At 35.4% G+C, this 26,911-nt stretch overlaps 1 protein-coding gene across 1 annotated transcript in view; it reads left to right on the top strand.

The window, feature by feature from the left end:
• The window catches only part of LOC149409723 (rho-related protein racG-like), a 41,732-nt gene extending 16,219 nt beyond the window's left edge, over window positions 1-25,513 (top strand). The window contains exons 4-6 of the mRNA XM_089649548.1: window positions 5,123-5,205; window positions 7,244-7,404; window positions 21,396-25,513. Coding sequence (XP_089505674.1) covers window positions 5,123-5,205; window positions 7,244-7,404; window positions 21,396-21,515 — 364 coding nt within the window. The 3' untranslated portion in view covers window positions 21,516-25,513. The remainder of the gene's footprint in view (window positions 1-5,122; window positions 5,206-7,243; window positions 7,405-21,395) is intronic.
• Window positions 25,514-26,911: the final 1,398 nt, after the last annotated feature.

Raw genomic sequence — 26,911 nt, 5'->3', positions numbered from 1 at the left:
CCCCAGTGACATTTTTCGCAAAATGTCTATTACAGGAACTATGGAAGTTAGGTGTCGATTGGGACGATCGTGATGTTCCACCACATATTCATAATACGTGGAGTAAATTTGTAAGTCAACTTTCATTACTTCGAACATTGAATATTCCTAGATATTACAACACGGTGATGACAAGTCGTCTTTTCCTCGTAGGGTTCTGTGACGCTTCACAATTGGGTTATTCTGCAGTGGTATATTTATTAGAGCGTAATAGCAATACCACTCACATCTTAATGGGAAAATCGAAGGTCGCTCCTTTGAAAACCCTGTCAATTCCACGACTAGAATTATGTGGGGCCGTTCTTCTCACGAAACTTGTAAAGTATATTATGTCATCTGTAAAGTTTGCCGAACAAATAGAAAACGTTTTTCTATTTACAGATTCGACTATTGTACTAGCGTGGCTAAAAACGCCGCCATATTTATTGAAAACATTTGTCGCTAATAGGGTTGTACAAATACTGGAAAATACACCAAATGCTGTTTGGAAGCATGTTGTCTCGGAGGAAAATTGTGCCGATTCTGGTTCAAGAGGGCTTTTCCCAGCAGACATTATATCACACCCTTTGTGGTTTACGGGACCAAAATGGCTTCACCAACCAATAGCACTCTGGCCTTGTTCAGCTGTGTACAATCAATCTGACGGAGAAATACCAGAACTCAAAACATGCAACCTTAAAACGTTTGTATCATCTCAAATAGTACCTAATTCGATTATTAGTAAATATTCTTCATTTTATAAATTGCAACGCGTCGTCGCTTGGATAATGCGTTTCGTAAATAATTGTCAGAAACGTCCTGGTAGTGGAAATTCAAACTCGACTTATCTAAGTTCTCGCGAATTAAATGATTCGCTTATGAAAATCGTACGCATTGAACAGGAAACGTATTTTTCTGTTGATATACGTAATATGCGAAATGGCAGTCCATGTTCAACGCAAATTCAAAACTTGAAACCGTTTCTTGATAGCCACGGTATTATCAGGGTGGGCGGTCGACTCAAGTATTCAAATTTGTCATATGAAAGTAAATTTCCCATCTTACTTCCGAAAATCTGTCATTTAGCTTATTTAATTATAGATTATTATCATAAACTATATCTTCATGTTGGGCCACGAAGCCTTCAATTCACTATTCAGCGTAAATTTTGGATAGTGGCTGCACGGAATAAAATTCGCTCACAATTGTCGAAATGCATTGTCTGCTATAAAATGAAATCTTCGGTGCTACCTCCCCTAATGGGTGATTTACCTCCCTCTCGAGTGCAACAAAGCCGTGCTTTTTCTCGAGTTGGTGTAGATTTCGGAGGACCTTTCACGTTGAAAGATCACAAACGTAGGGGAGCAAAAACGTCAAAGGGTTATTTATGTCTATTTGTATGTATGGCGACGAAAGCAGTTCATTTAGAGATCGTGTCTGATTTATTTCCTGAAGCATTTATTGCAGCCCTTAGCCGGTTTACAGATCGTCGAGGGTTATGTTCTGAAATCATAAGCGATAACGGAACCAATTTCGTCGGTGCAAATCGGTACCTACTCGGTATAAATAAATTCTTGGCATCACAGCGTGATGTTATATCTAATCATCTAATTCAGAGCGGCGTTATTTGGTCTTTTAACCCTCCAGCAAGTCCTCATTTCGAATGCTTATTTGAGGCAGGGATAAAATCTGTAAAATACCATTTAAAACGGGTGATAGGTGAGACCGTTCTAACTTATGAAGAATTTGCGACAGTCCTCACTAGAATTGAGGCCATCCTCAACTCCCGCCCTTTGTGTTCAATGAGCTCAGACCCCGAGGATGTGAATGGACTCACCCCGTGCCACTTTTTAATCGGTGGATTCCTACTAGGTTTGCCTGAATATGACTTTCTTGACACCACGTCTAATCGTTTAAGTAGGTGGCAACATCTCCAAAAGATGTCGCAACATTTCTGGAAACGTTGGCATTTAGAATATTTAAATACGCTTCAACAACGATCAAAGTGGTGCAAAATTAATCCAAACATTAAATTAGGTCAATTAGTGTTAATAAAGGACGATCGTCTTCCACCGATGAAGTGGGTATTAGGACGAATTATCCACATTCATCCCGGTAAGGATGGAATAGTTAGGGTAGCTACTGTTAAAACTCAATCTGGTTCGTTGGTTCGACCAGTGATAAAGCTTTGCCCGTTACCGGAAGAATAAAATTATTATTAGTGATAAATCTTAAGATATACATCTAAAATAAAAATACGTTTTCATTTTCCATATTTTTGTTGTGTTTTATTTTTATTTTATTTACCATTGGGATCTATATATATATTTTTTTGTTGTGGTTTAGATGTCTATACTCTAATTCTCGTTTTGTTTCTTACTCAGATTCTAGACCAAAGGAATATTACCAATTTTAAATATTTTTCAAAACCAAAATTTTGTTATGGTCCAGGAACCATTCTTTGAAAAGTTATACTTAATTTAGTAAAAAGTTATTTTTTTTATTGTTTTCTGCGAGGCATTACGGATACAACTTGAATGAACAATTTACCTATGTATATATTTAAATTTACCTTTTATTAAATTTTGTATCATAATTATTAATTCGTTCAAATTAGGTGGGCGGAAATGTTGGCACCTAGCATCGTACTACCTACCTTTATATCCTTTCTAAAATTATTGTGGCCTATCTACCCAACTCCTCTCCTCTCCTATGCCGACTTTAGTTGAGTTAAAATATTCGTCCTGTCAACATCGTTTGATTACGGAGCCTCCTTTATCGACCGTGTCGAGAATTCAAAGCCACCGTGAGCTCGCGCGTGGTGAAATTTGTGAATTGTTGTGAACCAGCGCAAAGAAGGAAAGAATACCGTGGAAGAATAGAAAAGGGTAAGTCGGCATTCCGAACTTTTTCCAATCCTATGATTCCGCGTTGCGACGGTGCGTTTCCGTCCCCAACACATAGAATTGATTGATTGATTAATAAATTCACTCTGCAGGAGAAAATAACTTAAACCAGCCACCAAAAATACATATGAACAGAGGACTCACCAGAGAATACACTTGCAATTGAGTTCGGCTCCTTTGGTCTCCAAAATTCGGCAGCAGGCAGCAATTAGCACAATAACCTTGCATTTGCACTATGAAATTATAAGATCAAACAGCTCTCAAGAGAGTAGAATTATTAATGATAAGATGAATCAGCACATTGTGATAATACACACAGTCACATTATTGTCAAAGAATATTTCAATTAATTTAGCCTTCAATAGACCTCTTTTGACAAATTATACAAACTGGATGAATCCAACTGATCAATGCAAAAAGGTGTTGGTAATTCGTTATCACACCTGCAGAGCAAAATCTATCCAAAAATGACCAGAGATGTCTCTTTTGTCCATTATATATATTAAAAATTAATTAATTCTTTTACGTCTATATTTTAAAAATTATTTCACACTAATTTCAAATTAAATTTTAAATTTTAAATCGACTGCTTCTCCAACTGTTGTTTATTGTTTTCTATTGCACAGTTGATTGTTTGCCTGATTATTTTAGGGTTGTTTTCAGAACCTATTATTTTATGTCTGTAGTAGTCGTCTTTACTGATTTTAATTAGTCGCGTTAGTTATTTTTATTTTATTTTATATATATTGTTAAATACGTACTATATTAGGTAGAACCAACAGGAATCGAACCCGGTTATGAATTGGCTAGCTCAGATAAAGGGGTAGGCAGATGAAACTCGTGTACTATCAGAGGTGAGCAGCTCCTTTAATCATCAGCTCGTCCATCGGTTAGGAGGTTGGAAAGGTCAACACACAATAATAACACATGGGTAGAAAGGCACAAGGTATATTGATCATCTCGAGAAATACAGGGTTGGCATAGATCTCTACTCTCTCTCTATAACTTGACGACCGGATGAAACAAGGATTTTACATGAATTTATATGGCTTGAACACAAGAAAGGGGTATTGAAAGCTTACGATTCGCTTTGAGACGAGGTATGGTGCATCAGGCCGAGCTGGTCCTTCCCGCGCCCAAAAAGGCCCGGCGGTACTGTCGAGGTGAAGTTGAAACAGAAGATGCTTCGGCGGAAGCGTGGTCCCGGCGAACAAAGGTTAATCTTGGGATGTAGAATCATGTTTACGAATGATGCGGCAAACTATTGATTACAATAATTGAGTTGGTTTAAACACGCGAGAACTACGTGAGGTTCGGGTGAATTAATAATTGCCAACTGTAAGAGCGCGTGTCTTAATTACAAGCCGGAACAAGATCGCGTCTAATATCGCGTAATTATGCGCGCCAGACATTGTGAGCGTTGCAGTTTTGCTCTGCGAGAGACACTGTTATCGGTCCCGAGGTCGGATTTTGACTGTCGGGGCGGCTGGTGGCGACCAGTGTTGAGCCGAAGACGCTGTGTGTGGTCCGTGCCAAGCACGCGGCGGCCAGCTGCGAGAGTAAGTTGGGGTGACCAAGCCCCATTTAATTGTAGGGTAACCATCCTTTTAATTGTAGGGGGATTATATTACGTAACAATATATATATTCTTCTTCTTCTTCAATGGCGCTACAGCCCATTTCGAGCCTTGGCCTCCTTTAACATGAGCCTCCACCGCCCTCTGTCCTCGGCCGTCGTCTTATATATATATATATATAAAACTAACATACATATATATAAATATATATTTTTTTTTTGTAATTTCAATTTAACTCTATGTCGTTAGGGAAATTATTTGTTTGTTTGTATAGCTTACTTTTTTTCGTATTGAATTTAATAGACCTTGTGATCCATGGTTTATTTTTTTCCAGATTACGATTTGGAAATTCCGTTTTAGATTTTTCTATATATGTAGATAAAATGTTTTAAAAGTTTTTTGAGCATATTTCAACCTTATCATTTAATTTCTAAATATAAATTATCGTACAAAAAATGCCTTTTTCTAGTTATGGAATAAGTTATTGAAAAAAATATATTATCAGTTTGTTTGGGTATTTCGGCATCAAATACAAATTTATGTTTTGTATGTAAAAAGCCACGCAGACGTTCATCTTAATTTTGAAATATTGTCAAAAAATTAAAGCAAACATTTGTTTCAGCCACAGATCATTCGAGAACGTTATTTCAAAATGGTATCCCGATATTCAAAAATATTATGAGAATATCCCCATCATTTTAGTCGGTAAGTCTGATTACAGTTTTTAAGTATATCTGCGTTCAAAACAACGAAGTACGAACATATTTATCTATCTTATGCAACGTATACATGCTCGAGCCGAACTGCCGAGCTGAACCTCAACTTATGGGAAAGGAATGGAAAAACCGCAAATGGCGCCAACTGTCGCTTGCAGTTGCTTCGTTTTTTTCCCGTAATTCGTGGCTCGGTTCGCGTTTCGGTTCGCAGATGTATTCGTACCATTATATTATATAAAAACAATGAATGATTCTTTATTTGTCCTGTAGACTCAAATACTATGGACCGATTTTGCTGAAAATTTAAACGTTTATTCTTATTAGTGTCAGGATTGTTTAGAAAATTATTTAAGTGATAGAAGTTGGGGACGCTCAAGAAATACTTAACACTTTATCTCTGCACTGAATTGAGATACGGAGTTGAAAAAAAGTCGAAAAATTGTAGTTTTTGAACAGTAAAAATGTGAAATTTATGATACTACATAAAGTGAATGGTAGAAAAAGTCGGAGATTCCCGAGGAAGACATAAATCATATCATTCTTATTTTCGAAGGGAGCAAACACTTTGGGGTGTGACATTATATACTAAATGAAAAAAACACACTTTGTAATACACCACTTTTTATGTGAATTAATACAGCCAGTTGATATAATTAGCCCTGAAGAAGCTTGAGAAAAGCGAAACCCGGTTGGCTGTCGTTATTAATTCAAATAAAAAGTGGTGTATTACAAAGTGTGTTTTTTTTCGTTTAATTCATATATTTTTTTGTGGTAATTTGAAATGTAAGTGATAAATATATAGAAATAGGTGTAATGAGAATGTATGATTTGAAAGAGAATGGTTGAAGAGGTCGAGGACGTCCGAGGAAAACATGGCACGATAAAGTTAAACAAATACTTTTAACAATACAATAATACACACGGAATACATTACAACTACAATACCCATTCATTCTACAGTCTACCAATTTAAAAAACATAATATATCCTTATTCCCTGACTTAGCGGCATAGTATGTACATAGTTAATTAGTGTGATCTATTTACTAATAATTTCTCAAATTTTTCATCTTCCTATAATTCTCTAACTTCTCCATCCTCTTCTTGCAACCCAAACTAGCTTTACATCATTTTTCTTTTTTATATTATAGTAATGTATAGATTCTATGTCCGCAAACAGTAAAATTCACCCGCCATAACACAAGGTCATCCCTAGCATGGAGGGTGACATATCACAAAAAACCAAATGTACTCTCTAAATCATGTATCAATAAAATAAATAAATAAATTATTTTCATCTTAAAACTGCAACCAGTTGTCAGGGACCTACTTAAACCTAGAATTCAAATTTTACCCCAAAACATTTATATGGCAGCGTAGAGTATACGTCATGGCATGCCTGGTGACAGAATTTGAAAGCGACTCGGAGACTGAAAAGAGATGGAAGAGATTAAAGCAGAATGGAAAAGGACCAGGTGCAAATAGCAGCAAAAGTCTTGGTCTTAATAAAATAATAAGTTATGTAAGGTTAGGTTTGTTTCTTTAATAACTTTTCTTCTTTGTTCTGTCTTGTTCGTGACCCCGCTCTTGATCCGCCAATAGTTCTTCCCACGACAGTTGATCCCTCGGTCAGTTGATTCCTTGGACACTTTATCCCTCGGGCACATTCTAAAGGATTATTTCTGCTGTACTTCCTCACTGTTATCTGATGCAGAGAGGAAAAACGGCAGGATAACAAAAGTCGATATACTCTTATTTATAATATCTGCAGTTCTGCAGAGTGGAAATCTGCCATATAATTATTTTGGCAAACAATAATGTCGTTTCCTCGAAGGAGTAAGCTGAGGTGATTCACCGCTGAGTAAAAAAATACTACATACGGGAGAAATACAACAGAAATAATTGTTTGCGTGATCAATTTTCAGAGGTATCAACTGTTAGGGGATCAAGTAACACTGATCTGATTTGCCATGGAATCATCAAGGTATTATATAAACTGTTTCAATTTAATATATTAATATTTTTTAGGATCCAGATTGGACTTAAGAGAAAAGGAAGATTCGTGGTCCGGATACGGAAAATTGCCCATTGAAACCACCGAGGGAGAGGCTTTAGCTGAGCTTATAAATGCTATCAAATACTTCGAAGTATCCAACAAGAGATATGATGGAGTGATTCAATATACCCAGGTAAAATAAAAATTAATACGACACAATGTTTTGTCTTACATATTGGCGAGTAATGCTCGAATCAGCCATTGGCGCTAGTGAGCTGGCGGTCATGCTAGCTATCAATATCATTGGTAAGTAATGCTCGAATCAGCAATCGACGCTAGTAAGCTGGCGGTCATGCTAGCTATCAATCTCATTGGCAAGTAATGCTCGAATCAGCCATTGGCGCTAGTGAGCTGGCGGTCACGCTAGCTATCAATCTCATTGGCAAGTAATGCTCGAATCAGCCATTGGCGCTAGTGAGTTGGCGGTCATTCTAGCTATCAATCTCATTGGCAAGTAATGCTCAAATCAGCCATTGGCGCTAGTGAGCTGGCGGTCACGCTAGCTATAAATCTCATTGGCAAGTAATGCTCGAATCAGCCATTGGCGCTAGTGAGTTGGCGGTCATTCTAGCTATCAATCTCATTGGCAAGTAATGCTCGAATCAGCCATTGGCGCTAGTGAGTTGGCAGTCATGCTAGCTATCAATATCATTGGCAAGTAATGCTCGAATCAGCCATTGACGCTAGTGAGCTGGCGGTCATGCTAGCTATCAATATCATTGGCAAGTAATGCTCGAATCAGCCAGTGTCGCTAGTGAGCTGGCGGTCATGCTAGCTATAAATCTCATTGGCAAATAATGCTCGAATCAGCCATTGGCGCTAGTGAGCTGGCGGTCACGCTAGCTATCAATCTCATTGGCAAGTAATGCTCGAATCAGCCATTACCGCTAGTGAGTTGGCGGTCATGCTAGCTATCAATATCATTGGCAAATAATGCTCGAATCAGCCATTGACGTTAGTAAGCTGGCGGTCATGCTAGCTATCAATATCATTGGTAAGTAATGCTCGAATCAGCCATTGACGCTAGTGAGCTGGCGGTCATGCTAGCTATCAATATCATTGGTAAGTAATGCTCGAATCAGCCATTGGCGCTAGTGAGCTGGCGGTCATGCTAGCCATCAATCTCATTGGCAAGTAATGCTCGAATCAGCCATTGGCGCTAGTGGGCTGGCGGTCACGCTAGCTATCAATCTCATTGGCAAATAGTGCTCGAATCAGCCATTGGCGCTAGTGAGCTGGCGGTCACGCTAGCTATCAATCTCATTGGCAAGTAATGCTCGAATTAGTCATTGGCGCTAGTGAGTTGGCGGTCATGCTAGCTATCAATCTCAGTTTATTCCGGCGCAGTAACGATTTTTTTACTAAAGTTTTAACGTTTGTATTTGTAATGTCTGTAAGTGGTAATGCCACAGTTTGATAATATCTTCAGAGGGCGAAACAGCTGTCAAACGTAATAATAATTTATTTATTTTTATTTTTTGTTTATTGCAGAAACAAACAGTACATAATTACATAGGTGACAATAGTTACAAAGTTATAAAAGTTAGTACAATAATTGGTACCAATGACATGTCGCTGACATATATACAATATACATAGGAGGTATATTATACATTTTACGGTTAAGTTACAATTTTAAGTTAAGTTAATTAGTGTGCTGGGGAAGGAGAGAGGTGTGTGTGAGTGTTTGTGTGTGTGTACGTGTGCATGTATGTCTGTGTGTGGTTGTATGTGTTATGTTGGTGAATTCAGTGTGCTAAAAAAGTTTTTCTTAAATAGAGGGAGAGAATCAAAAAATATATCGGTACTTGTGCTTGTTTGAATTGAGTTGAATGTTTGAAGGATGCGATAAATAGGGGAATTGGCTGCAGCGTTTGTATTATTACTAGTTGTGTAAAAAAGGTTGGTGTATCGAGTTCTTTTAGATGGGGTGTTAAAATTTATTTGGGATAGAAGTTCTGAGCAGTCTATTTCGTTGTGTATTATTTTATGGAGAAATGCCATGTCAGCTACCGTTCGCCTGGATTTCAGGGATTGGAGAGTGCAGATATAATTATTGTTGTATTTATAACCTAGGTACTTAATAAATTTATTTTGTATGAGCTCTATATTATTGACATAGTAAGTGTATTTGGGATTCCAGACAGGCGATGCATATTCCAATGTACTTCTGACTAGTGAGGAATAAAGCATTACTAGCGTACGTGGATTTTTAAATAATTTACTCAGACGCAGTATGAAACCTAACATTTTGTAAGATCTAGCAGTGATTGAAGAAATGTGCGTATTAAATATAAGTTTACTGTCTACGTAGACTCCAAGGTCCTTACATTCGCTTTTTGAGATCATGGGTTCATCGCGGAGTGAATAGGGAAAGTTAATTACATGCTTGTTTCTGGTGAAGGACATGGTGTGGCATTTTGAAGCATTAAGGTCCAAATAATTAGCTGTGCAATAGTTGCAGAGCCTATCTAAGTCACTTTGTAGCTCTCTACAGTCCGATAGAGAGATGACCGTTTTATAAATTTTCATATCATCTGCAAAAATTAAAAAATTTGAGTGTTGGAAACAAGAGCCTATGTCGTTTAAGTATATATTAAAGAAAAGCGGACCAAGGTGAGAACCCTGAGGAACGCCCGAGGTTGCGTTGATTATTTTGGATAAGACACCATTTATTGAGATAACTTGACTACGATTACTAATGTATGACTTAACCCATCTAAATAAGTCACCGTGTATTCCAAGACGAGTAAGTTTATTTAAAAGAATTGAATGAATAACGCGGTCGAAGGCCTTTGAAAAATCGGTGTACATAGCATCGACCTATACCCTTTCGTCCATATTGCTGTGCAAATAGTTGACAAATAGGACCAGGTTAGATGTAGTAGACCGGTTTTTCATGAATCCGTGTTGGTTGTGTGTAATTGATGTAGCGATAGTCGGGTAAAGTTGGTCGTAAACGATTTTTTCAAGAGTTTTACTTAAGATAGGAAGTTGAGAGATAGGTCTATAGTTTGTAACGTCATGTTTATCGCCTTTTTTATAAATGGGAGTTATTACGGCAGATTTCCACTTATGAGGAAACGTTCCTTCACTTAATGATTTTTTGAAAATTGCGCTGACCGGAATAGTGATATATTTACTACAGTTACGTATGAAGATACCAGGCAAACTATCTAAACCAGGTCCTTTGTTAATGTCAATGGATGAAAGATATTTGTAGGTGATGTCTTCATTGATTTTAATTGAGTTTATGGCTATATTATTTAGCGGATCAGGTACGTTAACATCAGGTGCTAAATTTGGGGTATGATCAGTGAAGACGGTAGAAAAATAGTCAGCAAACAGGTCAGTGATCTCCTTACTGTTGTGTGCGATTTTCGAGCCGTATGTTAGGTGTTCCGGCATGTAGGGAGATTTTCTTTGCGTTTTGACAAAGCTCCATATTTTTTTTGTATCATTTTGTATGGCATGTTCTAAGTGTGAAATATAATTGTGGTATGTGAGAGTAGCGATTTTCTTTTGTCTTTTTCGGAGCAGTGAAAAGGTTTGGTAATCTAGTGGGTTCTTGTGGCGTTTCCAGGCTCGAAAGAACTTCAGTTTTTCTTTTGTAATGTTAATAAGAGCCGATGAGTACCACGTTGGGAAATTGGTTGGTTTCAGAACTTTCTTTGGAACAAAGTCATCTATCAAGGCGTCGATGATTAGGTAAAAGCTGTTAACCGCCGTGTTAACGTCCTGTGCGTTTAAAACAGAAGACCAGTCAGTTTTTGCCAGAGCGTCATTGACTAGGTCATAGTTGACTTTATTGAATAACTTGATCGTCTGGGGTGAGGAAGTGGTTGTGGGGGCGTAAATATTGAGTTCAACTATTAATGATGTGTGATGTGCATCCTCCGGAACCAGAGGAGAGTCGGCAGGAGAGACGCAGACTGTGGTGTTACAGAGCACTAGGTCAAGTGTTCTACCGTACCTGTTTGGAATGTGGTTGTATTGTTTTAAATCCGAATAAGATAGATAGTTAAGGAGGGTGGTGGAGCAGATGTCAGTACCACAGGGATGATATGCGGTGTTCCAGTTGATGTTAGGCATGTTGTAATCGCCAATTAATAGAAAGATATCGTTTGGATAGTTTGTGGTCAAGTCGGAAATTCTGGACGTATGACTGTTGAAAAGGGATAAACGCTGAGTATTTGATAGCTTTGGACCGACTCCGGGTAAGTACGAACAACAGATGTGAATATTAGATTTACGGCGTTTTGGGTCTTTTAATGCTAGTGAAATCCAAATGTCTTCAGCTTCCGAGCTCCACGACTCGCGTGAGTGAACAGTAAATTCTTTTTTTATACCAATTGCGACACCACCTCCTTTGGTTTTACCCGTTAGGGGCGTGTCTCTATCTTTTCGAAGAGCTCGTTGTCAGATATGCTGTCTACTAACCATGTTTCAGTAATTAAAATTATATCGAATTCATTTGACAAAACATTATGATAAAACTCTTTCGTTTTAGTGCAAAGGCCACGCGCGTTTTGATAAAAAATTATTAATTTTTCGGACATAAGAGAGCGAAGTAAATTACCGATTTATTGTTGTCTGTCACAAGTCCACTGGGATATGCATTAGGCGAGTGTAACGCTTGATAATATATTGAATGTGCAAGTGTGTAGGTCTTCTTCTTCTTCCTAGTTGGTCGGGTGGTTATAGCGCAATACATTGGTCCTAGGGCCTGGACCGACATAGCTTCTCCCACCCTCGTTTCTCATACCTCCACGCGGTGACCAACGGGCAACGGACAGGAGGGTGAAGTTGATGGTAACCAATCCGTCGGGGGACCCCAAAAGTACGGCTAAAGTGAGAAGCAGTGAGCGTCTGTTCCGCATGTTAGTGGCGGCTCACAAATGGTGGGTGTGGCAACTTTAATGCTTTTAATGCTAGTGAAATCCAAATGTCTTCAGCTTCCGAGCTCCACGACTCGCGTGAGTGAACAGTAAATTCTTTTTTTATACCAATTGCGACACCACCTCCTTTGGTTTTACCCGTTAGGGGCGTGTCTCTATCTTTTCTGTAAATATTATACCTTGGGTCGAAGAGCTCGTTGTCAGATATGCTGTCTACTAACCATGTTTCAGTAATTAAAATTATATCGAATTCATTTGACAAAACATTATGATAAAACTCTTTCGTTTTAGTGCAAAGGCCACGCGCGTTTTGATAAAAAATTATTAATTTTTCGGACATAAGAGAGCGAAGTAAATTACCGATTTATTGTTGTCTGTCACAAGTCCACTGGGATATGCATTAGGCGAGTGTAACGCTTGATAATATATTGAATGTGCAAGTGTGTAGGTATGATAGTTAAACATTTTAGCGACTGTTATGGATAGAATGAGTGTGTTGTTGTGATGTGTTGTGAGCATGGGAGTAAAGGATGGATAATTATGATTTAATGAGTTATAAAAGAAGTGAGTAGACAAGGTAGAGGGTTTTGTAGTTATAACAAGTTTGATAATTGAGCCAGGCCAGATATTAGGATTGCGGGAGAGGTATCGTTCTTCCTTATGTATATTTTGGAGTTTCGCACCCATAAAAAATTGAAATTGTTAGCGATTTTAAACTCTTTCGCGGAACGTAACAGATATTTGTTTTTTCTTGTGAGTTGGTCGTTGATAAATATTTTCCCTCCGGCTAAACCTATGCTACTGCAGTCGAGTCCTTTCTTCTTCTTGATGGCGGCAATCAGTTCGTCCTTCAGTTTCTTGCTAACAAGTTTGGCCACAATGTTTCGGGGGCGGGTATCGCGAGGGGTAGCAAGTCCGGACCCATCGGGTAGAGGATGTAGGCGTATTTTTACCCTGCTGGCGTAAATAATGTCTTCTCTGTTTATCTTTTGTCCCACTTTGGTCGCAATTTTAATAATCGTGTCGGCAATGTCTTCGTTGGTATTTTCAGAGATTCCGAAGATTTCGATGTTGTTTTCGAGCAGCTGTTGGTCGTGGTTATTATTCCTTTTAATTATAATTACATAGTAGAACTTGTTTATAAATAAACTGTTTTTATAAATTGAATAATAATATTATTACATAAAAGAAATAAAATGGAGTTCTACAAAATAAACTTAAAAACAAACATAGAAATACTTTCATTGTCTTTGGGCACACTTTTTTGCATTTCTATTTCTCAAATCATATTTTTAATTGCTTGACACTCCGATCACCACACTTTTTAAAAATGCCTTTAGATAATTATAAAAATATTTCTAAACCATATCACACAGCTGTCATGTTATGGAAATGACCACCAACCAATCTTTTTGTTATAAGCCTTTGTATTATAGTCCACTAGAACGTCTTTTGGCAAATTACAAAAAGATGACAAGTTTGCAAAAACGTTTTGAACAATAGCGTGCCATAATGTACCAAATAGAATGTGAAAATATGGGATTAATGCAGTAGGCAGTTTCGCGTGTTTCCATGTTAATATTTTGACAAATGGTATGAATTATATAATATGGTAAATCTACATAAATAAAAATGCGAATGAATGCAATATTTTTCTATTTTTATTTTTTTTTATTTGGTACATTATTTTATAATCCCATAATCCCGGAAATCCCGGAAAGACAAGGGTCCTGGGTTCGAGTCCCAGATGTGACCGTTTCCTTTTCTGATTTTTCTGTTTCAGATTTTCGTTTAGAAATCACTAATATTGTCTTCAATATTTAAATATTATAATTTGAGGTTTTACTCAATAAAGTTATTCCGAAAAATAAATATTCATTCTAGACTTGCAGAAAAGTCAACAGATGTCGCACATTAAAAATAAAAAATAAAATAGGTTTATCTAAAAGACGCTGTCTGGATTGCATCTAGTTCGGGTTGAATCTTGCGATCATACATAAAGATAGTTGCCAATAAAAATGTGCGGTGAAAAAATGAAGACAATGTTAGTAGTTCTTATTCGATGTATGATACAGTTAAAAGTGACCGAGGGGAATAGGGTCCCATTAGCGCAGTTGGTAGAGCACTGTCCCGGAAAGACAAGGGTCCTGGGTTCGAGTCCCAGGTGTGACCGTTTCCTTTTCTGATTTTTCTGTTTCAGATTTTCGTTTAGAAATCACTAATATTGTCTTCAATATTTAAATATTATAATTTGAGGTTTTACTCAATAAAGTTATTCCGAAAAATAAATATTCATTCTAGACTTGCAGAAAAGTCAACAGATGTCGCACATAAAAAAAAAAAAAAAAGTGGGTGTGTCAAGCCTACGCAAGACAGAAGTGAAACTTCTAGTATTCCTCTCTCTCTATTTTCATTTCATCATCTCTATTTTCTCTCTTAGGTTAGTTTGAAAATTAGAGGTTAAATAATTCAACGACGAAGCATGGATTTGCTTTTTCTAATATTTTCTTATAGATGAATGACGTTCGATTAATGTATAGTTCCAAAAATTTTCAATTTATTCACAAGTATACAATATTACATAAATAACAATATTACAATTAAATATCTCGTCACTACTCATTTTTAACACTGAAATTCTGTACCAAACCGTATGAACCACAATTTATGAATGTGGGTTCTGTTGGTTTGTCGGTTTCTTACCTTTGTCGTCTGCGCCTCGAGCCGGTACAGCCGAGATGTTCCTGGTCTCGAGGAACTGTCTCACCTTACTGCAATTGCTTTCCTCGAAGGTTCTATCGGAATTATCCACATTTTTGGAGGCAGCACTACTCACTAAAACCAGCAGCAGCAAGCTGAACGCACAACACGTATATTTACACGGCATTTTAAACATATTTTTTAAAGTTTATAACAACTTCCTCGACAGTAAACAATATTTATATACTGGAATACGAATGGAACGGCAAAGCGCGCGACGCGAGCGCTCTCGACGGACGACTAAACCAGACTGAACGGCGGACGGACGGTACAGGAAAGCCCTGTCCACGTCTGTACCACAGCTAAGGCATGCGCCAAACAAAATTATACTACCGAGTAAAAAAGTACTTAAATAAAACACATAAAAACTTTTATGCGCATGCTAATGATTTGTTGCTTTTACTGAAAACAGTGAACGGTGAACGGTGAGCGGTGGTGGGGGTACCCGCATTTTCGTGTCGATCCTGACTCGGTTTTACTCCGTCCCCGAAAATCCATTACGCGCCTAAAGAAGTTTCACTTCAATAAGATAGGTTTATCTAAAAGACGCTGTCTGGATTGCATTTAGTTCGGGCTGAATCTTGCGATCATACATAAAGATAGTTGCCAATAAAAATGTGCGGTGAAAAAATGAAGACAATGTTAGTAGTTCTTATTCGATGTATGATACAGTTAAAAGTGACCGAGGGGAATAGGGTCCCATTAGCGCAGTTGGTAGAGCACTGTCCCGGAAAGACAAGGGTCCTGGGTTCGAGTCCCAGATGTGACCGTTTCCTTTTGTGATTTTTCTGTTTCAGATTTTCGTTTAGAAATCACTAATATTGTCTTCAATATTTAAATATTTCCATTTTGTCTCTGGATTTATAAATGGGGATAACTAGTCCTTTTTTAAGAGTACTAGGAAAGCAGGAGTGTGTTATACTAAGGTTGATTAAGTGTGTTATAGGTTTTAAAATTTCATTTTTTAATATCTTAATGCAATCCGTTGTTATCTCATCTAATCCAGGAGCAATTCGGTTTTTTAATGTGTTTATTATTTTGTCGATTTCCTCTTCCGAGGTTGTTTTTATTGTAAATCTGTGTTGTGTCGTTTTTTTAATTGATATTTGATCTATTTGTTTGTGTTAGTGCGTTTGTGTTATACAATTTACGGTTCGCTAAAACTTTTCCTATATTTGCGAAGAAGTTATTCACATGATTTGCTATAGTTTCTGTATTTGCATTGACGTCTAATTCTTTGGAGTCAATATTTAGATTTTCAATAGTATTTTTCTGTTTGTATTTTTGTGTGTATGTAACTTCTTTTAATGTTTTCCATATTTCCTTTGGGTTATTTTTTTCTTTTTTAAGTTTTTCTCCATAGTATAATTCCTTAGCCACTCTAATAATTTTCGTACAGATGTTTCTATATCTTTTATAGTAGTTAAGTTGTTCCATGTCGTAGGGTGTATATTTAATTTGTTTGTGAATTTTGTCTCGTTTACGAATACAGTTTAATATTCCCTGTGTTATCCATAGTTTAATTTTTTTTGCTTTGTGTGTGAGTTTTACTTGTTTTATTATAGTGTTATTATTAATTTCTTGTGCTAACATGTTATTAAATTTATCCCAGGCCTCTTCCACGTTCTCTATTTGGTATATTGTACTCCAGTCTATTTTTTTGAGTTTTTCTTTCAAGTTTGAGTAGTTTATTATTTTTTTTTGTGAATATTTTGTTTTGGTTGGGTTTTGTGTTTTCGGTGTCTATTGCTATCATATTCATATAGTGATCTGTGATAGTGCTTTCAAGTACTACGGTTTTGGTTTTTAGTTTTGTTTTGATCATTATATGATCTATACAACTTTTTGTGTTTTGTGTGATTCGTGTTGGAACCTTTATCGTTGGCTCCAGTCCATGCTGCGCTAGTAGTGTTAGATATTCTATGTTTTGTGGGTGTCCGTTTTTTAAGATGTTTATGTTTAGGTCTCCAATGATGATGATATTTTTATTTTTGTTGATTTCTTTTAAAGTATTGTTAAGTGCAGTTAGGAAATGTGTGATGTTGTTTTTGGATGGAGATCTGTACATCGCAAGAATACACGTTTCTTTATCATATGTTATGTGTATGCAGTTGGAGTCTATTATGTGTATTTCTTTGACGATTGTATTTATTTTATCATTGATGCATATAACTATACCATCATTTTGATTTTGTGTTTTTTTGTGTGGTGTGTGTTATAGTTTTTGATAGTTTTTGGTACATATTTATCGTTCAACCAGCATTCTGTCAGCACAATTATATCAAAATTATTCTCAAGCTGTTGTAGGTATATCGTAAATTCATCAAAAATTTTATTTATAGACCTAATGTTTTGGTGTAATATTTTGATTCTATTTTTTTCTTTTGTGATGTTTGTCCATATATTAAAATCGTTTGTACTTACACAGTAGTGTTGGTTGTCCGAGTATGTATATTCCATGTAATCCGCCATGTTGGTGATTAATTGTGTAAGTATATGATGTGAAGTGTAGTTACGTGTGGAGTTGTGTTTATGTTAGTTTGTTAATGTCATCACAATGTTTAATAAATGTTTTGTTTTCCGGGCTGGTGTATTGCCTCCACCTTTTCTTGATGATAGTATAGCATCCCTTTTATTTTTGTTATTTAATTTGAAAGTTATTTTAGGTGGGTGGTTTGGTCGGCGATCTTGGATGTGATTTATATTCGAAATTTCCGTGTCTTCAGTTTGAACTCCGCACGCAGCAGTTATTTCTTTTATTATGTTTTTTGTCATTTTAGGATCATTATTTTGGATACCTGATATTTCAAGATACTCTTCCATTGTCGCCTGTTCCATCTCTGTTGTTTTTACTAAGATACTTTTGAATTCTATGTTTTTTTGTTCTAGTTCATTTTTAATTTCAGATATTTGTTTTTCTAACTGTGGAATTTTTTCAATAGATTTTATTAATGTATCGTATTGGTCGCTTATAAATTGAAGCGATTTTTTATTGTCCGCAGATTCCGTTTCTATCTTGTTTAAAATCACTGTTTTCATTTCATCGAATTTTTTGTCTATGTAATTTATAATGTAATTCATATTTTTTGGGTTTTCAGTGTATGTTGAGTCGGTAGGCCGAAAGTTCTTACTAGAAGAAGGAGTGTAATTGGATTGTGATTGAGTTTTAGCATCCAATGTTTTACATTCTTTGCATTTCCAGTTGTCTCTGAGTGTTTTTGACATTTTTTAAAAATTTTCTGCGGTGCTATTAATGCAGGTGTAATGAAATGCATTTAAGCATATGCTGCATTTTATGCTCTTGTTTGGACTAATAAGGATCTATCTCGATAATCTATGGATCGTATTCGTACGGCGATCTGTCAAAATGCGAAAGACATATACTTCAAGGCAGTTTGAGTACCTACAGAATGGTACCGGTGGCATTTTTACTTATTTTCTATCTTACTGAACAATAATCACAATCTGCTGAAATGATTGATATCAAATGAAACGTCAAAACAATATCTACGATGGATGTGACTTGCGCATGTATTCTATGTAGGTAAAATGCATAAAATATCCGACAATAGCGACTAAAGGTGGTCTAGATAAAGTGAGGTCTATATAAAATGCGGTCTACAAAGAAGGCGTTATGTGGCAGGACAACTTCTGCCCGGGCCCGCTAGTATTATGTAGATGTCACAAGTAAAAACATGCTTTTTTAATAAAAAAAACAACACCATCAATAGAGCGTTTAGTTTTCACGTCTAACCCGACGTAAAAGCAAAACACGCTATCTGCAAAGACAGACTGAGCCACAGCTACGGGTGGTTGAGTACAGCTAGTGTACATATTGATATTAATAAATCGGCTGGTCCCGATAACATTCCTCCAATTTTCTTATCAAAATGCTTATCAGTTTTAACATTACCTCTAACTAAACTTTTTAACTTGTCTCTAAAAATTGGTACCTTTCCACAAAAATGGAAAACCAGTTTTCTATTTCCAATCTTTAAGAAAGGAAATAGATCAGATATCTCTAACTATAGACCTATATGTATCCAATCGTCAATCCCTAAACTATTTGAATCTGCTCTGCTTTCTAAACTCTCGCCTGAGATTAACAAAGTTATTTCACATCGTCAACATGGTTTCATGGCAAAAAGATCTACTTTTACAAACTTGATGATCTATCAGGAATACCTATTTAATACAATGCAAAAGCGTCTTCAAACAGATGTAGTGTATACTGACTTTAGTAAGGCATTCTACAAAGTCTCACATAAAATTCTCATACATAAACTTAGTGCCCTTGGAATAACAGGGAATATTTTGAAATGGTTTGAGAGTTATCTGCATAAAAGAAAAATATGTGTTAAACTCAACTCACACTATTCACACCAGTTCGAAGTCTTTACCGGCGTCCCACAGGGGTCTCATTTAGGACCAGTACTATTTTTATTGTTTATCAATGATATAACTACGGTTTTTGATGGAGTCATGATTCTCTTATTTGCAGATGATCTCAAAATTTATAAAACCATTACAAATATTCATGACTGTTACGTACTACAATTTAATCTTGTGAGGCTACAAGAGTGGTGCACCCACAATGAACTATTTCTCAATATTGATAAATGTCAAACGATAACTTTTGCCCGAATCAAAAATCCCATTACGCATCAATATAGCATCAACAACATTTTCCTAAAAAGAGTTGAGAATATTAAGGATCTTGGTATTATTTTTGACAGGCAACTAACATTTGTTCCTCATATAAACGAAATAACCAACAAGGCCATGAAATGTTTGGGTTTTATATTAAGGACAGCGAAAGATTTTAAATTAATAAATTCCTTCAAACTGCTATTCACTGGTTTAGTTAGAAGTAATCTAGAGTATAACTCAACAATCTGGACTCCATTTTATAAGATTCACCAATTAAAAATTGAAAGAGTGCAACATAAATTTCTGCGATTTATTAATTATAAATTAGGAATTCCAAACGAATATCTTAATTACACTTTCCTCATGAACTTACTAAATTTAACCGATTTATCATTGAGACGCACAGTGTGCGACTTAGTATCTCTTTTCAAAATTTCGAATGGCAGACTGGACGCCATTGATTTGACGAGTCTTATATCGCTCCGTGTACCTACGCGCGACACTCGACAAACCGCTCTATATAATGTTCCCATATCTGCTAGCAATTATTTTCAAAACTCACCTATTCAAAGACTTCACATACTCGGTAATAAGTATAGCTCAATTGATGTTTATCATCACCAATCAGTATACAAACTAAAATACAGTATACTAGAATGTTTGTACCAGATTCATAATTTTTTTTTCAAACGCATATTTTATTGTTTCATTAACTAAGCTTTGTTTTGTAAAATTCCCAATCGGGCAAAATAAAGATTGATGATTACAAAGATGGTTTACAACAAACTGTAGTGTTTATATTATTGTACTAACATCTTACATAAAAACGGGCATGGTAACAGACTAAACAACTTAGAGGCACTAGAAATTAAAAAAGCTGTAAAAACCAAAAGTCAGATACTTAATAATCAATTAGACATATCAAGTAGTCCAATATTAGGTCTGTTTCCAATAAACCCTTAAAAAAATCCCAGTTCTCCTTACCTCCTTACCACCATGCCAGTTGATGCTTTGTTTCTCCCGATTTATTGATATAACCCATTAGTCTACATAATTATCTAGCGGTTTTTCCATTACTTGTGCACTTATGTTAATGTATTTTATGACCGTCTTTGTGTTGCTTATATTTGTATCATGTTGTCTCCCTCTATATTTTGTTATATATATACACACATTATGTACTTCTTGTTTAGTATTAATTTGTACCCTGATGATGCTTAAGTAAAGTGAAACCGGTCGGTTCTTAAATTAATAAATATCGTGGTTTTAAAACAAAAAAGTATTTTATTTTATTTTATTGTAGTGTTTATCTTTATAATAATAATAACAAACTTACTTGTCTTGTGTGTATTACCTACTTACATTATTGCACTCTTGTAACTACACTATATTTATATAAACTTATCGAACTCATTGTCCAAATTCCTATAACACCGTAACTATATACTTGAATTGTATCTACTTAACTACCTACCTATATCTGTTATATTTTTCTCAAGTTTATGTATTAGTTTAACCTATGTTCTGTAAAATATTCAACCGACGTACTTTGTACAATAAACTTTGCTTGCTTATGTTTATAAAATAATAACACCATAACAATAACCCTACACATTGTTATGTAAGTTCATACTCAATTTATTATGCTATGTAATTAAAATATTTTATAATGCTACTGAACAACAAAACCCATAACATGTATATGTAAAAGCCTTCTAGGCGTTAATAAAATAAAATAAAATATATATGGGACCAGTCGCTTGAGTGGTTATATCTTCAGTGGATTTGTTTGACTAAAGAATTATTTTTATTCTAGATAAAGATTATGGAAGAGGCAGTACGAGCAGTATTCCGAAGAAATCAAGAGAAACTTGACGAAGAAAAAGATAAAGGAGAAGAAAGAATTCAGACCAAGAAAAAATGCGGCATATTTTGAGTTCTATTTCATAATTCTGTATTTATATTACCGGTATTACAGTGGAATATGCTCCGGGAAACTGCGTCATTGGCTACGTTCAGACTGAACTGCACAACGCACCGAGCTACTCCCAACTACCTGCAAATATACGATTAAGCAATCAAAACGGCAAAGAGAACTTAGATTATTTGGAAGAAAATATTATCTAGTGTTGTTTTAAATTATTTGAATATCCCCTCATAAAGTTTAAAAGAAAATTCTCGAACGAATTAAAAATGGTTTTTAAAAAACATTAATTATTTTTGTGCATCGCTTATTCAGTCGCTTGTCGAATTTTCCTTTAATTTTTTTATATTGAATAATTTTCTATATTTTCAAAAATCTAAGAAACATATTGGACAAAGTTACACTAAAAACTGTATATTATGCTCTTGTTCAATCAATGCTTTCATATAATGTTGTCTGGTGGGATTCTTGTAACAAAACTACCTTAGAGCCTTTGAATGTTGCGCAAAAATTAATTTTAAAAATAATGTATAAGAGAAATTTTATGTATCCATCAAAGTTATTATATAGTGAAAGCAAAATTATGACAGTAAGGCATTAATTGTACATAATACAGGCTCTCTGTAAATTTTTCAACAACACTATTACTGCCAAAAGATCTCAACAAGTGCGCAGCACTAGAATGGGTTCTTCTTTAATGTATCAGCCGGTGTATACCAGAACATCCTTCGGACAAAGAAGTTTCTCATATAAAGCTCCGTTGCTATATAATATGCTTGGTGAAAATATAAAAACTATAGGTACTTTAAATTCATTCAAGAAAATGGTCAAAATCTCTGTACTAGCTGAGAGTGATGATTTTGGATCACCCATGTTGTCGCTTATATCATAATTCCGTGTGGAAGTTCTGTTTCGATACAATCCTTATTTACTTACTGCGCATGTACTTATTTACTTCTAAAATAACTTATTGTATTATAATGTATTATTATTATGTACTTATTACTATCTAATTCATTCTCGTATTATTATTTAATTTAATTATTATAATTTATTTACTTACTTTCTATTTATTATTATTATTTACTTACCTATCGGTAATTATTTACCTATTTTTTATAGTTATTTTTTTTTATATAATTTATTATTCATACTATCCATGTTGTAATTGTTAGTATGGTTACCCTATGCTTGTGTCTGTCTGGTACCTTGCACTTTAGTTAACAGAAGAATATTATTGTTGCCAACTTACTCTAAACTTACTACCCAATGCTTCTTTTGTTGACATTTTTGTTTTATTTTTCGTACACCTTGAAACTTTAACAAAATACTCCACCATGCAAGATGAAAATATATATTGGGAATACATAGTACAATAAATAAGAGGTTGGCAGTTTGTCGAATTAGATTTGTTGATCTGCTTCGACATGAATTCTGGTAAGACCTAAGATGAATTTAAAAAATCACTTATAATTTCAATAAATACAAAATAAAGTGAGACAGCGAATGCAACCTCACGAGTATAAAAGACAACCAGTATAGTGGACAACCAGTATGAAGGACAGACGTATTCTACTACTCTGCTCGCTCGTTTGTTCATCAAGACTGAGGGTAAAAGTGGCTCACTGACAGGCGAGCATGTGCGCGGCGAGCAGTCAGAGCATGACGTCCATACGAAAATGCTCGGCGTTCGCTTGAGACATCATGCTTGCCGCGGACATGCGAGAGATAAACGAAGGGCGTTATCGCCGTTTCACATATTTTTTGATTGGCTATCTCTATCTGATGCGTTCCGTTTATTTAGCAATGCATGATGTTATTTGTAGCCATTTCATTCATTCACACAAATTCGTTGTAGCTATTCTTTTCTCGTTCGTTTCGTTATTCGATTTCAATTTGGAAATAGGAACGTTTCATATTTTTTGTTCTATTAATATGAACATAACGCGTCTTTAAATTTATGTCAATGACAAAGATCTGTTTATATTTAGAGATTGTTGGTTAAATATGTCGACAATAATATACAATTGGGATGCCGTGTTGGAGTTATGACAATAAAACGGTAGATGCTGGACTGCGAGGTATATGGAAAGAAATCAAGTTCAGGGCTGTGAATTTATTGAATTTATGATTTAATTTCATTAACAATTCTATATATTAATAATTATCCATTTATTAATTATAATTAATAAATGGATAATTTTAATAAATTTAGTTGTAATAGTAGGTATTCATAATTGAGATATTCCATTGTGTTTAATATTGTAATATTGGAACAGTTTTGTGATTTTTCCACATCCCAATATCCTTTTCAAATTGTCATTTGCCTTATCCCTTTCCTTTCCTAAAAGTCTTAACTTGGAAGAAACAAGAACTGAAGAAAGAAGATCGACGCCATGGTAATTCATTTGTTATTAACAAAAATTTGACATATTTTTACTCGAATTCTCGTCATTGTTGAGAGTGCATATTATTTCCTGCTCGAACCTTGACTTCGTGAAAAGGCCATCAAATAGTGCAAATTGAATCCCCAAGTTCAATATTGTCGTGTGGTGAATTTGAACAGAGTCGTGTGGTGAAAATGTAATAATTTAATAACTCTAAGGCGCTTGTAGTATCTAAGTATATAAACACAAAAGACGCGGGTTTCAGCTTTCAGATTAAGCCTGAGTTCGTCGGCGGCAGTTAGCACTGAGTTGTGGACACGTAGAACGCGAGTAAAAACTGCGCCAACTGTGCGGTAGCCTGTCAACAGCTGTCAGTTTCAACAAGTTGTCGAGCTCGTCAGATGAAGATTTCTATCTTAAAATTAATAAACAAAACATAAGTACAGTGTGTAGAGTTTATTTTATCTCAGACAGGCGATTTGTTGGAAACAGCGGCAGTTAACAGGTCGCTCATTTCGACACTACCTTCCTGCACAACAAAATAAGCGGTACTATCCGGTGCACAAATAAACCACTCACATCCGGCGTCACCGTCGAGTAGCAATTAAGTATTCATTCCGGTTAAGCTTATCGGCGCCGCTACGCGCGCACACAAATCTGAACCTGCCTTCTACTGTGCGGTCTCATACGTTAAAATACAAACATTCTCGTCAGCGGCCCTCCACCAGTCGGCCGACTAATCAGAAAGCCGAAACCCTCGTCCTTTGAGTTCGTACACTAACACCCAAAACAGTGCCAGGCCACACCGTTTGGTTCATGGCCGGCCCTTGCTTGATCTGATGTTGTGTCGAATAAAAGATTTTGTGTTTGTTTTGAAGGAAGCAAATACTTTGGGGTTTGATATTATATATTAAATGAAAATAGCACATTTCGAAATACACCACTTTTTATTGAATTTACAAATGACAGCCAACCAGGTTTCGATTATCTCTAACCTCGTCGGGGTTATTATATTAAGGAATTATAATAACATTTTGGTATTCTTTTCACGGGGGTAAGATGTAGAATAATTTTCTCGGTTTACCCGCGTAACGTAGTCCTTAAAAGTATATATATATACCTACCAAAATACCAAAATATAATACCAAAAAAATGCAAAATAACTATACCTATTTAGGAATAAAGTATTTGAAATAAAGAAATTAAAGGATATCAACAAACTTAAACTAAAACTGAAGTTACACTTTCAGAAATAATGAACTAAATAATTGCATTTTTTTCCCATTATTTATATTTATTATTAGTCTATACTCATCTCCACTACATTTAGATTTTCATAATTACTAAATAATTAGTATGTAACAGAATATTATATATATACAACTACACAATGCATATAGATAATCCAAAAGTTTCAATTGTTCTTATTACTTACCTATTGCATAATGTTATTCTATATTCCTTGTAATTAGTGTAACTCGCTCACCAAGCACAAGAACCAGTTTCTTCATTGGGGAGATTGCGAACATAAATATATTTTGTAACCATATGTTATATATTAAAAAAAAAACAATTAGAGAGCGATAGATACAAATAGAAAAGAAGACAACATATCGACGACAGAAAGAGATACAAAAAACTTGAAAGTATACATTTTCTATTTTTTGATCATAATAATAATGATTTGATTATTTTTATAGCGCCGTTTACGTGAGAAAATTATCTCGAGGGCGCTTAACAACTTAAGTTATGCATTTAATCTAATCCTATCAATAGACTTATATTTTATTACTTGTAGCTTATCACTACGTTTAAAAGCTAGTGACTTATAACTAGTAACTTATAACTAAGATGAATGTCTAGTGAATTACAACTAAGACTTCTAACCAGTGACTTAAAACAATACGTATGTTTATGAACGAGAGGGTATTTACACAATACCGCTGCAAATAATTATAAGCAATAATTAGTCGCTCGAAATATTAATACAAATTGAAAATATCTCCCGAGTAAAAATAAATGCCGCCAACGGGAATTGAACCCGTGCCTTCTGATGTCCGGTCAGATGCTCTGTATCCACTGAGCTATGTCGGCTTATTTCTAACCCGCCAAATAATTCAATATGTACTAGTACCTCAATCAACAATTACTGCTTATTATATTTCTTCCACCTGTAAACAACCAACTTTATTTTTGTAGGAAAGGCTTTGTTAATAGCTAAATTTCTCAATAGATGGCGTCGAGACATATTATATCTACATTTGTTGGTGAAATATTTTTAACATGTCAAATATTTTTATTTTTTAATGATAAACTAATGTTTATAAGACAAGGTTTTATGCATAGCATAAAGGATAACAAAAAAATATTGCTTATAATTATTTGTTATCCTTTATGCTATGCATAAAACCTTGTCTTAAAAACATTAGTTTATCATTTAAAAATAACAATACCGCTGATTTACGACATACATATTAACATTTACAAATACAGGTTGTTATGTTTTCTGCCCGTGGTGTAAGTGGTAAGAAACAAACATATTCCCAAAAAAAGTTTACACACTATAAATGGTAATTACAAGTGAGTAGAATTATAACAAGTAGTTATCACAAGTGGTCAAGGAGAAAAATCCCCAGGACTGAGCATTGACATACTACTAAAAAATTATTTTGAATACTACAAGTTGAAAAGGTGAGTTTTTAGTTTTGCTCTGAGCTCAGATGAGCTGTCGATCTTTCGCAAATGTGAAGGGAGTTTGTTCCAAGCTGTTGGGCCTGCTACTGCAAAAGCTCGGTGTACAAAATTGGTAATGGTGATGGTCTACCTATGGCTGTTGAAGATGCTGATCGAAGGATTGCTTACCTAATGTTAACATCGCTTGGAATGCGCCGTTCCTAGAACTAGGGTGGTACCGTGTCACGTATGGCTTTGAAAACCACCCAGCAGAGTTTGAATTGGATTCCCTCAGGGCACTTAAGCCATTGAAAGTTCCCCAGATGTTATGAGATGTGGGAATATTTG

Source organism: Hesperophylax consimilis, chromosome 30, assembly GCF_061612785.1.
Source record: "Hesperophylax consimilis isolate HC1 chromosome 30, BYU_Hcon_1.0, whole genome shotgun sequence".
NCBI lineage: Eukaryota > Metazoa > Arthropoda > Insecta > Trichoptera > Limnephilidae > Hesperophylax > Hesperophylax consimilis.
This window is presented reverse-complemented; position numbering and strand designations above follow the sequence as displayed.